Source organism: Megascapheus bottae, unplaced genomic scaffold (genome assembly GCF_031878675.1).
Source record: "Megascapheus bottae isolate mThoBot1 unplaced genomic scaffold, mThoBot2.hap1 HAP1_SCAFFOLD_40, whole genome shotgun sequence".
NCBI classification, from domain to species: domain Eukaryota; kingdom Metazoa; phylum Chordata; class Mammalia; order Rodentia; family Geomyidae; genus Megascapheus; species Megascapheus bottae.
The window spans coordinates 2027650-2042668 of NW_028327715.1; the positions used below are offsets into that span (position 1 = coordinate 2027650).

Sequence of the window (15019 nt, forward strand, 5' to 3'; positions counted from 1 at the left end):
TAGCTGTCTATTTCTACTGGAATTCCATCATGTGATGATAGCATGCAGTAATACAATCATTTCTTTTTTCCCATATATTTTTTGTAATTAATAGAAGGGTTACATTATATTCACCAGATTGAAGGTGCATCACTTCACATACATTGATACCCTTTCTCATGTCTTGGTCCCCATTTCCCTCCCCTCCCCCCGGAACATTATCTTGTTTCCCCCCCTTCCCTATCTGTTTTCAAATAACCAAATATACGTATATACAATATATCATATAACAAGGTGAAATACTGTAACAATATTTGATAACCAAGGGACGGCAAAAGAGATGAGAGATAACAGTACATTAAGGACAACAATCACTCATTATATGGCTTTTGTTTCTATATCCTGGAGGTCCTTTCATTTAGTGTCATACGACATGGGCTTATGTATCTAGGTTTTGTTCTATTGTATATCTCTGCTAGGGGAGCTCAAGGTTTCTACTGATTATGACAAATGAGGGACACCATAGAGCCTATGTTCCTTTGAGTCTGACTTACTTCACTTAATATGATTTTTTCTAAGTGTTTCCATTTCCTTCCAAATGGGGCGATGTTGTTCTTCCTGACAGCAGCATAGAATTCCATTGTGTATAAATACCACATCTTGTTGATCCACTCATCAACTGAGGGGCATCTGGGTTGGTTCCATTCTTTGCTATGGTAACTAGTGCTGCAATGAACATCGTTGTGCTAGTGGCTTTAGTATGTCCTTGTTTCTGGACGATTGGGTAGATGCCAAGTAGTGGAATTGCTGGATCATAGGGGAGCTCTATGTCTAGATAAGTAGGGCTGCGTTAAACTGCAGAGCTTCTGTATGGCAAAGGACATAGCTAGAAAATTAACTAGACAACCTACAGAGTGGGAGAAGATCTTCACTAACCATACAACAGACAAAGGCCTCACATCTAAAATGTATCAACAGCTCAAAAAAAATGAATCACTTCAAAACTAATCTCCACAGAAACAACCATCTAGTAAACAGATGAACCAAAGACTTAAGAGTCTTCTCTGAAGAAGAAATATGAATGGCCTATGGACACATGAAGAAATGCTCGACATCTCTGCCCATAAAAGAAATGCAAATCAAAACAACTCTAAGGTTCCACCTCACTCCAGTTAGAATGGCCATGATTGAGAAATCTAATAACAACAGATGCTGGAGAGGATGTGGACAGGAGGGATCATTACTCCACTGTTGGTGGGAGTTCAAATTCCTTCAACCACTATGGAAAACAGTATGGCATTTCTTCAAAAGACTAAACAGAGCTCCCCCAATCATTTCTTATGTGTATCTATTAAGACTTCCTTTATACTCTACAAAGAAAACCATTTGTATAATTACATTGTAATAGAGAAGGAAAAGAACAATTCTGCCTTTGTGCTGTAAATATTTCCTTTGGAGAAAGCTTGGGGAGTGCTGGGATGATACTTATTCTGTGACTGTTGAGTGGAATATTAGGCAGATATGTGCTTCCATTGGCTATATGTCATCGGTTGAATCGGTTGTGGATTCTATGGAGAGGATCTAACATGGTTGGGATCCATCTCCTCATTTATGTGCAGCGGTGTCTGTTGTGTGAAATTGGGTGCATTGAGGCTTAGCTGCCTTTTTGTTGCTAATCATTGCAGTATCTTTAGCCACATGAAGTCACTTTCATCTTGTATTATTTTCAAGTTTTCTTTGTTACATAGAAATACATTTTCATTTTCTTCCTTTTCAGCTCCATTCTGGGAATACCTTTTTCCATCCTTTCACTTCAACCTGTACTTGTCTTTGCTAAGGAGGTGAACTTCTTTTTGGGATATTTTTGTGCTGAAACTACTAGGGCTTCATCTTAGGGATTGGTTGCTCTTCCTTAGGTTTCTTTATCAATTCTGGTACTCTACCACTTGAGCCATACTTTCAGCTTTTTGCAAGTTAAATGGAAATCACAATCTCATACATTTCCTGCCTATGCTGTCTTTGAACCATGGTCTTCATGAGATCTCAACAGTACTGACCATTACAGGCATGAGACACCATTGCCCAGAATCTGTGTCGTCTACCTTGACTGAGGTAAAAAGTACCAGGTGTATAGTATTCATGAGGTACATAGTATACATGATTCCATAATTTCAGCAAAGCAGTGCCAATATATATATATATAAACACACATATGGAAAATTCTTAGGTGAGTCTCCTGTCTCCTGGAATTTATCATTTGTTTAGATATAAGAGTCTTCTTGGGGTAGCTACATAAAGACAATCGCATTTGGAACAGCATGAGGTAGTGGTAGGCAGGAAGCAGAGGTGACTTCAGAAAGTTCAGTGAAGCTAAGAATCCTACAAGTGCTCTTCCCTCTCAGGTAGTGTTGTCTCTATGTTAGGTGGGTGCCCCAGGCCTTCACAAGTTCCTTCATCATTCCTGATGGAGCTTCTCTCACAGCCCTATAAAGTCTTGATATGTCTTCACAGAGATGAAACACTGAACATTGAGTTTTTCGGCTGTTTTGCTTTGTTTAGTTGGTTTTGTCCTTCTAGTCCTGGGTCTTGAACTCAGGGTGTGGGCACTGTCCTTGAGCTGTTGCAATCTATCACTCTACCACAACCTACCACTATAGCAGCACTTCTGAGTTTTTCTATGTGCATGTAGTACCTAGGAATCAAACCTAGGGTTTCCTGTGTGCTAGATACGCAATCTAATAGTAGACCACCCACTCAGACCAGTTGTTTATTTTTTTTCTTTTATTTCCTTTCTTTCTTAGTTTCACTCCCTTCCTTCCATCCTTCCTTCTTCCCTCCCTTTCTCCATCTCTCTGTCTCTGTCTCTCTGTCTGTCTCTATCTGTCTCTCTCTGTCTGTCTTTTTTCTTTCTTTCTTTTTCCTTCACCTGGCTTGATACTTGATTTTTGGGGAGAATGCGGTGGGCGTTGGTCCAGAGTCTTATACTCAGGGCTTGGCTGCTCTCCCAGAAGTCTTCAGCTCAAAGCTTGTGCTATGCTCCTGGAGCCATAGCTGCACTTCCAGTTTTCTGATGATTAATTAGAGGCTCCTGGAGTTTTGTGCTTTGGTGACTTTGAACTGCAGTCCTCAAATCTCAGCCTCCTGAATAGCTAGGATTGAAGGGGTCAGCCAATGGCACCCAGTGATACTTGATAATTTTTTAATGAAATATATTAACTGTAAAGTGAGATGACTCAAGACTTGAGCTGTGGCATTCACAATCAAATCAAATGTCAGTGACAACATTGATTTGTCTTTTTAATCAGCTGCAGTTTGGAGGTGTAAATGCCCTCAATCCACCCAGTTTGCTGATTCCTTCATCTCATCCATTCTTCAGCATCATCTTGAAGCTTCTGTCTCAGATAGGATTCAGAAACCACAGTCCTGAGGCAGGAGCTCGATCCTTGGGATTAGAATTGTGGCCCTCACTTCACTTGGTAGAAGCACCATAGCAGAAGCACTCTGGCAGGATAATGAATACTTCTAGGATTTTAGTTTCATTGTTTTCTGCTAAAGAGTCTTCAGAAAACAGTGGAGCCTCCTACATCCTATTACCTCCAAATAAAATAATTAAATCACTACTGCTTTGTAAAACTTAAGAGAACTTTAATCTCCCTGAGAGAGTCCACATGAAGTATCTAAGTGACAAATGTAGGAATGATGATTCCCTCAATAAGAAAATCACTCCCCCCTGCTCTCCTCCCCCTTCTTCTCCTCTTCCTGCCACTTTCTCCCCCTACTCTTTTTCTTCTGTGTCTTCATCTTTTATGTCTTCCCTTTGTCCAATTGTCTTTCTCTTACATTGTAATGGGGATTGGACCCAAGAACTTGCCCATGCTAGACACTTAAATGACTTGCTACATATATCCTATCACAAACCAAAGACAGAGGAATAGTCTGTAAAGATCTTAATGCCCGCTTCAGTGAGGAAAATGCTCTGAAGTCTAGACACTGGCCGTCTCCCTTCCCAGCCCTTCCAGTCCCTGTGACCACCCCAGCCAAGATGGCCTCTAGAGTGCAAGTTGCTGAAGTGTGTCACATTTTCTATGACATGGAAGTTTAAAAATTCTCCACACCAGAATAAAGCAAGAAAAGGAAGAAGGTTGTCCTTTTTTGTCTCATTGCAGACAAAACTTACATCATTGTTGAAGAAGGCAAAGTAATTTTGGATGGAGATGTTGGTGTTACCATAACTGATCCTTTCAAGCATTTTGGGGGAGTGCTTCTTGAAACAGGTTGTCACTATGCTTTGTATGATGCAAGCTTTGAAACCACAAATTCTAGAAGAGTTGATATTTTTGTGGGAGCAAAAAAAGTCAAATGATCTGTGTGAACTCCATGCCATTACAAAGAAGCTTCAAGGCATAAAGCATGAATGTCAAGCAAATGGGCTGGAAGACCTCAACATGCTTGTATTGCTGAAAAGCTAGGTGGGTCATTAATTGTACCTTCTGAAGGGTGCCCTGTTTAGGCCATCATTCAGTGCCACAAATTAAAGCTTCCATGTTTAATGTTATCCTCTTGCTACCTAAGTAAAGCAAATTTACCTAGGACAGGGTTTTACTGGGGGGAAGCTGTCTTGTCATCTTCTAGAGTAAACTAAGATATATAAATATATGGGGAAAATAGCCATAAATATATCTAGAGTCTGAAGTTAAAAACAAAATCTTGGTGCAGGAGTGCGGGAGTTGGATGGCGGGAGGTGAGGTTCCTGGTTTCAAAGAAGATGACAGAGGAACTGGATTTCATAGGGCAAGACTCAGTGAGGAGGTGGTCCTAACTCTTGCAGAGCTCATGGAAAGGCTGGAGCAGGCCTGGAGGATGCAAAATTTGCTCCTGAACTTCTGGAAAGCAAGTGTGAAATTGTAGAATGCGTCACAGAACAGCTGGATCACATGGAAGAAAATCTCAAAAGAGCCAAAAAGGGAGATCTGAAGGTTAGTATACGTCAAATGGAGATGGAGAGAATCCGTTATGTCCTTAGCAGCTGCTTGCAGTATTGACTCACAATGATAGAGAAGTTTTTCCCTCACATTCTAGAGAAGGAGAAGACAGGATCCTGAAGGGGAACCTTGCAGCCTTTCTCCAGAGGAATTTCCCTTCACCAAAGAGCACATGGCTCACAAGGACACTTATCTTAAAAATGTCACCTTAAAGCACATGCCTCCCAACTTACAGAAGGTGGACCTTTAGAGGGCAGTTACCAAACTAGATCCAGACTCATATGTGCTTCTGAGAGTAAAAGAACAGCAATAAAATAGTTTGGTAGAACCCGAATAAGATGAGCAGATGGATTGGATGAGGACTCCCAACACTTGATCCAGTATTGTTCCTCTAATTGCTTCTGGAGCAGTGCAGCTAATTTAAAAATAACCAAGTGTGAAGACACGGAACCCCAGAAAACATGAGAAAGCCTATGCCACTACCTGCCTCAGAACACTAAGGAGCTATAGCTCCTGACAGCAGGCTTTTCTCCCATTGCTGTGGGCCAGTAAGAATGGCAGGAATGCTACACTTCCATCTCAGCCAGCATCAGTGGGTGGGGCCCTGGCTCTTTTTGTTCTGAATATGAGGCAAATAAACAAGTCTGTATACCTTTTCAAAATAAAATTCTTTGAAAAATAAAGAATAATTCTTTAAAAAAATCTTAATTGTGAGAAGACTTTAAGAACAGTGTTGAAAGAAATATATGGACACTTGGATGCCAATACAGTGATCTCCATGTTTGCTTCTTTACACACACACACACACACACACACACACACACACACACACACTGTACTTTCTATCTTACATTTTAAATGGTAATCCACTTGTAGGTACTCTTTTGGTTTCTACTTCAGTTTTGCTAAAGAAGAAAAAGGAATGCAAAAGAAACCGTCAGCTTGGGTCAAGTTAGTTATAATTAATGTTTAACTAGCAAGCTGATCTTCTAAACTTTACACGTAGCAATCTACCATGTCATCTGTTCTAGAAAATGATTCTAATTGATCATATCAGGCCTGTGAAGACAGAAGATTTCAACCTGGTTATAGTTCTGCATGCCTGTAATCAATGCACACGGAACGCAGGAGAAGAAAGATCATTCCAGGAGAGCTCAGAGTACCTTGAGACCATGGATTAACAGCAGCAGCAAAATGCCGAAAGATGTATTGTTGAACTTCTTATTTTTACTACAATAGGACTTTATAGGCTAGAAATGAGGACCTCAGAAAATAGTATTATAAAAGTATCTTTATTAAAAAGTGAAAGATTTATACAATCTGAAGAGAAACCAAACTACATGACTCTGATGACAAAATGCCATAGGAAGAAAAAGTTTCGTCATATTCATAAAACTCTCACCATAATGTGGAATTAGGCAGACAGGCTCACAAGATGACCTAGGACTGGTTAAAGAAGAGCTTATGTGTGATCCTCGACTTTGCTCCACAAAGGATTCTTTTTTAGCATAAACTTTCAGTCAAAAAACTGATTACATATGAACCAATCGATTTTCACTGCTCATGTCATATTGCTACTTCATATGACACCATACATATTAGTAGCTAAAATCAGAAGATAAGTGAATTCGGTCACCATTTAATTAGAATAAAAATGATACGGCTTGAGATAAGTGCCTTCCCAAGCAGGCCTCTAAATGAGATCACATCCAACTTCCACTCACCACACAGCCATGTGAGAGGCATGTGTGACAGGCTGACCCTTCCTGATGTATGCTTCTTTCATTTTCCTAGCAGCACTGGTGTTCCAACACAGGATCTTTACTTTCTGCCATGCGCTGCATCACGCCTGCCACCAGTCCTTTCATGGTGTTGGTGTTTCTTTGTGTCCAAGTGCTCAGCTCCAGCCATGTGTATGTGCATACTTATGAGTACATGTGTCTGTACATATATATATATATATATATATATATAATATGAACATAAACTTCCACCTCTACACTTGGTTTATATCTTACCTTTCTGTCACATTGCCATCATCAGGTGCTGGACAAGGATCATGTGCAGTTGTGCTAAAGTAACAAAAACACCTATGGTCACATATTACATGAATACGGAGGAGTTCAAATTCTGGGTCAAATTCTGATGCAGGTCCTACATTCATGCACTGTTTTTTCCCTATAACTGGTTCTCTTCTCACGTTGATTTGAAATAAATGCAACCTTACAGTTTCAGACCATGAAGAAATACACTTGATGACACAAAAATGACAGTTAGCATGACTGGCATTCTGGGAGTGAGTGTGTTTCTAGTTCAGTGTGTCATTAAGGAGGACAGGTGCAAGGTCATCTCCAAAAGAGAAAACAACCACATTACTCACCAAGCCACCAAAGAAATTTGGCCTCAAATCACTAAGGGGAAGGCGGGCTCGTCGACTATCCATGACCTTCCTCACATCTAATCAAAAACTCCAGTTTTTCCAAGTAACTACAGTTAGATGAGAAAAAGTAGCTACAGACTCATTTCTGATCTGAAATCTTCAGTGTCCTCCATTCACATGCTGGGGAAATCATCAGAGTGACTGTTGGAGCAAGGAACTTTTGTGTAGTCCCTCTATTGAACATTTATTCCCATGTCAATCCATCACTTTGAAACTTATCAACCACTTTTCCATGCAAATAAGTGTGAAAAATTTAATCTGAGACAATTAGATAGAACAAAATCTTTATGTTCGTGACTTACAACTAAGTGAAAGCAGTGCTCTTAGCTTTTTGTGTTTTCTCCCTAATGGCCCTCTGTTTTCTCAGTCCAAATTTCCTCTTTCTTCCTAGTTAAGTTCCAGGTTCTCCACTCCTTGTGCCAACTTTTTATTGCCGTCATTATAAATATCTACCTTGCTCTAATACTATGTGTGGCACGAGGTCGAGCCTTTTCAGTGTGTAACAGACTTGGATAAGAACAAGTCTTGCATGGTGGCAGAGCAAGACACAGTGCCATTGTAGACACTAATTTCACAATGACAGGGCTCTGAACTATCAGGAATGCATGCATGATCTTGATCTTATACATGCAGTTCTGTGCAGACTCAGTAGCCTCTATTTTTGTTTCTTTTACTTTTCTGCACATCGGATCAGCTCCTTTGGTCCAATCAATTACAGACTCACAAGTTGGAAACGTCATGTTTTCTAGAGGAATATGTTACTAATGTTAACAATGTACTTGAAGCATATTGTCATGACTGAGTCTTTCTCCAACGCTTCAATGGTATTAGAAAAGAAAGTGATCCACAAATCTCTCAGGGGCTGAGATCTGAGCACCATGGTTCAAAGCCAACCCAGCCATGAAAATCCATGACTCTTATGTCCAATTTACCACCAGAAAACCCAAGGTGGCGCTGTGGCACAAGCAGTAGAGCACTAATAGCCTTGAGCTGAAGAACTTAGGGACAGCACCCAGTTCAAGCCAATGGATTACCAAAAAATAAATAAAAAATAAAAAGTGAGAGAGAGGGAAAAAGAAAAGTATACCATAACCCAACAAATCTACCTACTCTAGTAGATAATGACTTCTTGTTCACGTTCAACTCACTTCAGAAGAACTCAAGACTTACATATCATCTAATTATCATCTAATATTCCCTGCTGCTGCTCCTGCTCTTCAGATAGGAATAAGAAAAAGCAGTCTAGAAGTAAGGCTCCCCTGCAGTATGAATGTGGGCCTTTCAGGGTTTAAGCATTCAAAAGAAGGAAGGATCACCTCTTAGCTACTGGTGCTAGGCCTACTTTTTGGTTTCAGCAAAGGATTCCCAGGTCCCTTGCCACATTCGGAGTAGCTGACAGGCACCGTGATAATCTAAGAATTTGGGTGCTAGTCGTTGCCTTCATAGCACACCATGAGCGAGTGTCTTTGGACAGGTTCTATCATTTCTATTGAGTTTCAAAACACATCATGATTACATTTAGTATTGATAAGCGGTGCTTGTGTACCCTGAAGGTATCATTGTGCAAAACGAGTTATCACTTACATGACAAAAAAAAATCAACTCACCAACTACTGATGTCTTCATTGGAATGAACTATAACAGCTCTTAAGCCACTATCCTCACTGTGGACATATTAAAAACACACAATAATTAACTGGGAAAATGTGGGAATTAATCATGCATTTTTTTTCCAGAACACTAAGTTAGGAAACTAAGGTCTTGTGAATGCATCACAAAAATGCTGCCAACAGAGCTTCATCTCTACCATTTTTGTCCCTGCTACTCCTGCCACTACTGAGATCTCACCCCAGAGCCCTGTCCTTGCTACTCCTTTGCTCATGGTATGGTGACAATTTGGGCCTATAATGAGAAATGCTAATCTAAGGGTTTTGGGTGCTAGTATTTGTCTTCACAGCACACCAAGAACCACTGTCTTTTGATCGGCTCTATCAATCATTTTCTACTTAGTTTGAAAACATGTCATGATTACGTGTGATATGAACAGGCAGTCCTGTGTGCTCTGAAAAGCCATCATTTTCCAAAATGATTTATCAATTAGATGAAAAATGAATCAACTTACAGTAAATGAAAAAAATTCTAGAATACAGAAACAAGAGCTTTATCTTGTGTTAGTTGTTCTTAATGTACTATGTTATTTCTCTTTTCCTTTTTCCCCTTAATTGTTAATCTCATATTGTTATTGTATCTGAAAAGTTACCTGGAATATTACATATGTTTATTTGAAAGAGGAGAGGGAGGGGATAAAGCAAGTTGATTGGAAAGGTGTAGGGAATGGGAAATGGGATGAAAACATAAACAGGCATATCAATGTGTGAGAAGAAATTCACCTACTATCTGGGGAAAATAAGTGTAAGCACTCTATACATGATCCCCCAAATAAAAAAAAAATTAACTCACGCAGTACTGATGTCTTCGTTTGAATGAGCAACAACCGTGGTTAAGTTACTGTCTTTGCTGTGGACAAATTGAAACATATAAAAATTAAGTAGGACAATGTGGGAAGGAATGTTGTATTTATAACAATATTAGGTTAGAAAACTATAGCTTGTGCATGCTACACAGATGCTCTGTCAAATGTACTATGCCTCTATCTCTTCTGTCGCTGCCAAAACTTCTCTCCAGTACTGAACTCTGAACTCAGAGCCCTGTCCTTGCACCTCCTATGGTGATGGCATGGTGATCCCTCCTACCTAGGCTTGCCTGTTCAATGACACTTCCCCTTAGGATTTCACCAGAATGGTAGATGGATGTGTAGACTTGGGTTCACAGGTGTGATTCTGTCTACAGTGGGGGTGAACAGCAGAGGATAGCAATATGAAGCCTTCCAGAGTATTCCTTCTGGCAGAAGTCCATCTCCACTGAATGAGCAAAATGCATTGCATGTGTGAATGAGGAAGAAGAGATACAGTGATAAACAAGAAAGTAAAATATTCCAGGAGCCCTGACTTGAAGCCATAGTATCAGAGTATTGCCACTCTGCCACACACGTGTGGATATGATCGATCTCTCTCTCTGTGTCTCCTACCTCTTTCATTGTAAACATAAATTTATTCACGAACCCTGTATTCACAGATGTGAGCAGTAAGGAGCTTGACATAATGCTGTGGAGCCATCTGTCTATCCAATCGAAATGGTGCCCATAAAGTACTCACACTGTCACAAACCTTACAACCACAGTTTTGAAAAGTTGGCATTAGTGCACAATGAAAATAATATGTATAATTTAAGGTCTAGGCCTACAGAAAGTCTATAACCATCAAAGAACTGGACATAGCCAACAGAATATGGAAAGAACCGAACAAACATGTAGCCACTTCGATCTGACACTTGTATTTCTTCACCTGTGAAGAAATTGTTATGGCAGGAAATAAATGCATAGGATTCTGTGTCTTTGCCATCAGACCAAAGGAACACAACCAGTTGTAGTAGGATCTCATACACTGGCAATGTGGGGGGTTTTAGGCGTTTCCCTTCACTGCTCTCTACAATAGCAAAACACTTTTGTGCAACTCATTTCTCATTTACTCATCAAAATGGAAAAGGGGCAATCTGACAGACAGAAGGTACACTGACAATATTTGGAAACTACCCAGAAATGATCAATCTGTTTCATAACATTTATATTTATGTATGTTTATCTACTTGTAGATATCTGACCTTTGCTTGAATTCTTCCGTCCCAAGATCTGGTGGGTCATTTTTATCCAAGCTAAAGAGAATTAAATTATAGATAATCAAATACCATGTGCAATCATAGTTTTACGTTTTCACTCAGTGTAGTAAGTTAATCTAAGACTAACAAATTTGTAGAAATCAAAACTTTTACATATTTAGCTAAATGAACAAAGGAATTTAATTTGGCGTAGGGAGTTGCATTTTATTATTTCAAAAGAAATCTTTTATGCATGGTCAAAGAATTTTTCTCTGTTAGTAAACCTAATACACTGCTCCCTACAATAGCAAAACACTTTTGTGCAACTCATTTCTCATTTATTCATCAAAATGCAAAAGGAATAATATGACAGACAGAAGATACACTGACAATACTTGGAAATTTCCCAGAAATGATCAATATGTTTCCTAACATATACTTATACACGTTGATGTATATGTCTATATCTGACCTTTGCTTGAATTCTTCTGTCCCAAATTCTCCTGGATCATTTTTATCCACGCTAAAGAGCATTAAATTATATACAGCCAAATACCAAGTGCAATCATAGTTTTACTTTTTTACTTAAGGTAGTAAGTTAACCTAACACTTACACATTTGTAGAAATGGAAACTTTTACATATTTATCACTTCAAAAGAAAGCTTTTATGCACGGTCAAAGACTTTTTCTCTCTTACTAAACCTAACACACTGATTATTGGTATCATGTAGTTTAATTGTACATGCAACTCACTTCAGAAGAACTCAATCCATTATACAATCTGATTTTCAGCTTTCTAAGTCTGCTCTTCTCTCTCCTTCCTGTCACTAACTTGGCTGATTTCTTAACTGCTTCTCACCAAAAGACAAGAAAGTACAGCCTAAAAGCTGGACTCTCATCATACCTGAAAAATGAGCCTGTCTACTAAGTACCAGATTTCTAGAGAAGGAAAGAGGCCCACGAACATTTTCACCTCAGAAACACTGAGGCCACCTCATTGTTCCTGACTGGGACTCTCTCCTCCATTGTCTCAGTACAAGTTGCATGTAGGAAATAGGTAAATAAGGTAGAGAATAGGTAAATAAGGATACGGTTACTATGTTTTACTTCACAGTATACCATGACCAAGTATCTGCTGCCTGACGCTATCATTTTCAATTTAGTTTCAATACAAGAGAAGGATACATGAGGACACTGATCAGCTGTCATATAGATTGGGTACTAACCTCACCCTAGAAGTGAATTTACACTCAGATGACAGAAAATTCAACTCACCAAATGTTAATGCTTGGGTCACAAACTGCAATGGCAGTTAATGCTGTGTCATCTCTAAAAAATAAAATAATAGAAAATCAGCCACAGAAAATTAGTTGGAATATTTAGAAGAAACCAAACTGTTTCTACAAGGCTGTGTACTAAAACCATAACTGTGTTCATCTGAGGAACATGCTCTGCCACTTGAGCTACATCGCCATCTCCAGCTCTTCTGTTCCCTCTAGTTATTTGCTCTGGTACTATGGTGTGAAGTAGGAGACCTGTACTTAAATGAAAAGCAGTATTTCCATTTTACAATAGAATGGATTTGAATCTCTTCAGGAACTTAAACATGGAACTTAGAAAAGTAAAGTTTTCACACAAGATAGAAGAATTGTTCCCCCTACCACAGTACCTAATGCCATCTTGTATGACTTTCAATGCAATGCAATTCAAGGGAGCTCAACCCGGAGGTCACAGCCAATATTCTGCTTCCTCTGTTCCTTCTATTCCCTTCTTATTTTCAACAATCATGGATGTCTTTACTGACTTACTTGCAGAGAGTACCAATGGGTGGCAGGCCAGAAGCAGAGAACTCTCCACTGCTAACCAGGACAGAGAAAACTCCCTCTCCTCTGCAGTCTCAATCCTTCACCCAATTTGCAAAAAGAAAGAATGGCACAAAAAATTGCACTTCCCTGACCTTCCAAATGGTTCCCACAAACATGGTGCTTAGTCTCTGTACAGCTTTCTACACAAGTCTGTCGACATTTGGGTATCTGACCACTTAGGGCTGTCTTGTGTGCATCCATGTGCATCCTGCTAGTTATTATCAACATCAATAATTAAATTGCACACAGTCAAATACTGTGAGAATTCCAAAACCTACTTTTTCTCCCCAAATAGCTATAACTGCCTGAAAACTAACTCTACATATACTGTATATGCAAGGGGGTATTTCGTGTGCTTTCCTAAAAATATGGCCTCTCACTTCAATGAAATGTTCACCTGTGCTAAACAACCACTTATGCAAGACTGACAAATTCTTTTCCTAAACCACTGGTAGCATTGTTTTTATCTTCCATTTCCCTTGCTATGGAATTAATCAAGCTGATCTACCACCTACATTTCTGCTTTCTCTCTTCCCTCCATGCTGGCACTATTGTTCTCTATCCATCCAGCCTCTCTGAGTGATAAAAAGGATTTGTATTTCATGAGTTATTCGCATTAATATCCAGAATATATGTTGGAATGATCGCACAGACATGCTTTTACTATTTAGTAGTATTTCACATTCACATAAAATTCTAACCCTCACTTGATGGTAAAAGCCTTCTCATCCCCTAAATAAATCACAAATGGTATGAGGGAGGTGTCTTCAGCTGTCACGTCTCCCATGAACATCTGATATCCTAGTCATTATATTTTAACCAGTCTCCTCACAGCAATTGAAGGAGACACATCAGGAATGAATACAGCATGAAAAGATTCTCTGGTCTTTTCATCACCATCTCTTGAAATAGACATCCAGCACATAACTGTGTAAATTTTTGTTTAGGCCTGAACGTGAACTTAGAAGTAAGGCATTTTTGGATAATACATATCAAATTAAAACCCCGTAATGACCAGCCTTTACTCATTCATTCTGGAGGAACGGAGGGAGGGAGAGAGGGAGGAAGAGAGAGAGGGAGAGGGAGATAACCATCCTCTAGCTAGAGAAAACAAATTCAATAGAAAGAAGTTTCTTAACCTGCTAAATCTTACAGCAAAACATTAAATTGTTTTTGGCCATTAAAATAGATTAAGAACAAGAAACATTCTTGATATTTCTTCTTAGAAATAGCTAACATTTTAGAAAGGAACTACTGATATTATGGCCAAAGTAAATTAGAAAAATATCAAAGACCTTCAGTTGTCATCTATAATTACAGGTCCCTAATCTCAATTACTTTCTTTTCTGTGACTGTCCTTTCATGGATGACTGTATTTACATACATGTAAATATGCATAAATACACATGGGTGACATTGTATGTTTATTTGGACCTTACCCTTCATTGTTGGTTCCTTTGTCAAGTTCAGTTGAGGTATCAGATAAAATATCGCTAAAGAATGAAACCAAAATATATAGTCAGAGGCTCCAATGATTTTCTACATTTGATTACATGTCCCTCCTTTCTTTCTTCCATAACCCATTAAACATTCAGATTTTTATTCCATTTCTATGTATTTTAATTTTTTCTATTGTTTACTTCCATGTCTATTTCTAGTTGAATTCCACCATAGTATGATAGCACATGGTAATATTATCTTTTCTTATATGTCCTGTTAAGACTTCCTTTAGACTCTGCCAAGAAACCTCTTTGAATAATTACTACGGAGGAGTATTAGAGAAAGGAAAAGGAAAAAAGAGAATAATGCTGCCTCTATGCCCTAATTATTATTTCCTTAGGGGAAAGCTTGGGGTTGCCTGGATGATACTTATTCTGGGACTGCTGGATGGAATATTCTGCAGATATGTGCTACCTTTGGCTCTGGGTCTTCAGTTAAATCTGGTTTCTTGTGGATTCTTTGGAAAGGATCTAACATGGTTGGGATCCATCAACTCATTTATGTTCAGCGATGTCTGTTGTGTCAAATTGGGTGCATT

At 39.0% G+C, this 15019-nt stretch overlaps 1 protein-coding gene, 1 long non-coding RNA gene and 2 pseudogenes across 2 annotated transcripts in view; 2 read left to right on the forward strand and 2 right to left on the reverse strand.

Moving 5' to 3' along the window:
• The window catches only part of LOC150039311 (uncharacterized), a 37616-nt gene extending 27299 nt beyond the window's left edge, over positions 1-10317 (reverse strand). Inside the window, exons 1-5 of the mRNA XM_090327821.1 lie at positions 10250-10317; positions 9862-9918; positions 9009-9065; positions 6980-7033; positions 5813-5866 (exon numbers count right to left, since the gene is read on the reverse strand). Coding sequence (XP_090183947.1) covers positions 5813-5866; positions 6980-7033; positions 9009-9065; positions 9862-9918; positions 10250-10317 — 290 coding nt within the window. The remainder of the gene's footprint in view (positions 1-5812; positions 5867-6979; positions 7034-9008; positions 9066-9861; positions 9919-10249) is intronic.
• LOC150039312 (destrin pseudogene) lies at positions 3926-4625 on the forward strand (annotated as a pseudogene).
• LOC150039313 (DNA replication complex GINS protein SLD5 pseudogene) lies at positions 4745-5337 on the forward strand (annotated as a pseudogene).
• A 695-nt stretch (positions 10318-11012) lies between the features above and the next one.
• On the reverse strand, positions 11013-14545 carry LOC150039314 (uncharacterized). Its single transcript, XR_016534370.1, has 3 exons — positions 14421-14545; positions 12392-12445; positions 11013-11172 (listed from the first exon to the last, which is right to left on the reverse strand). It is a non-coding gene; the product is annotated as an uncharacterized LOC150039314 (long non-coding RNA).
• Positions 14546-15019: the final 474 nt, after the last annotated feature.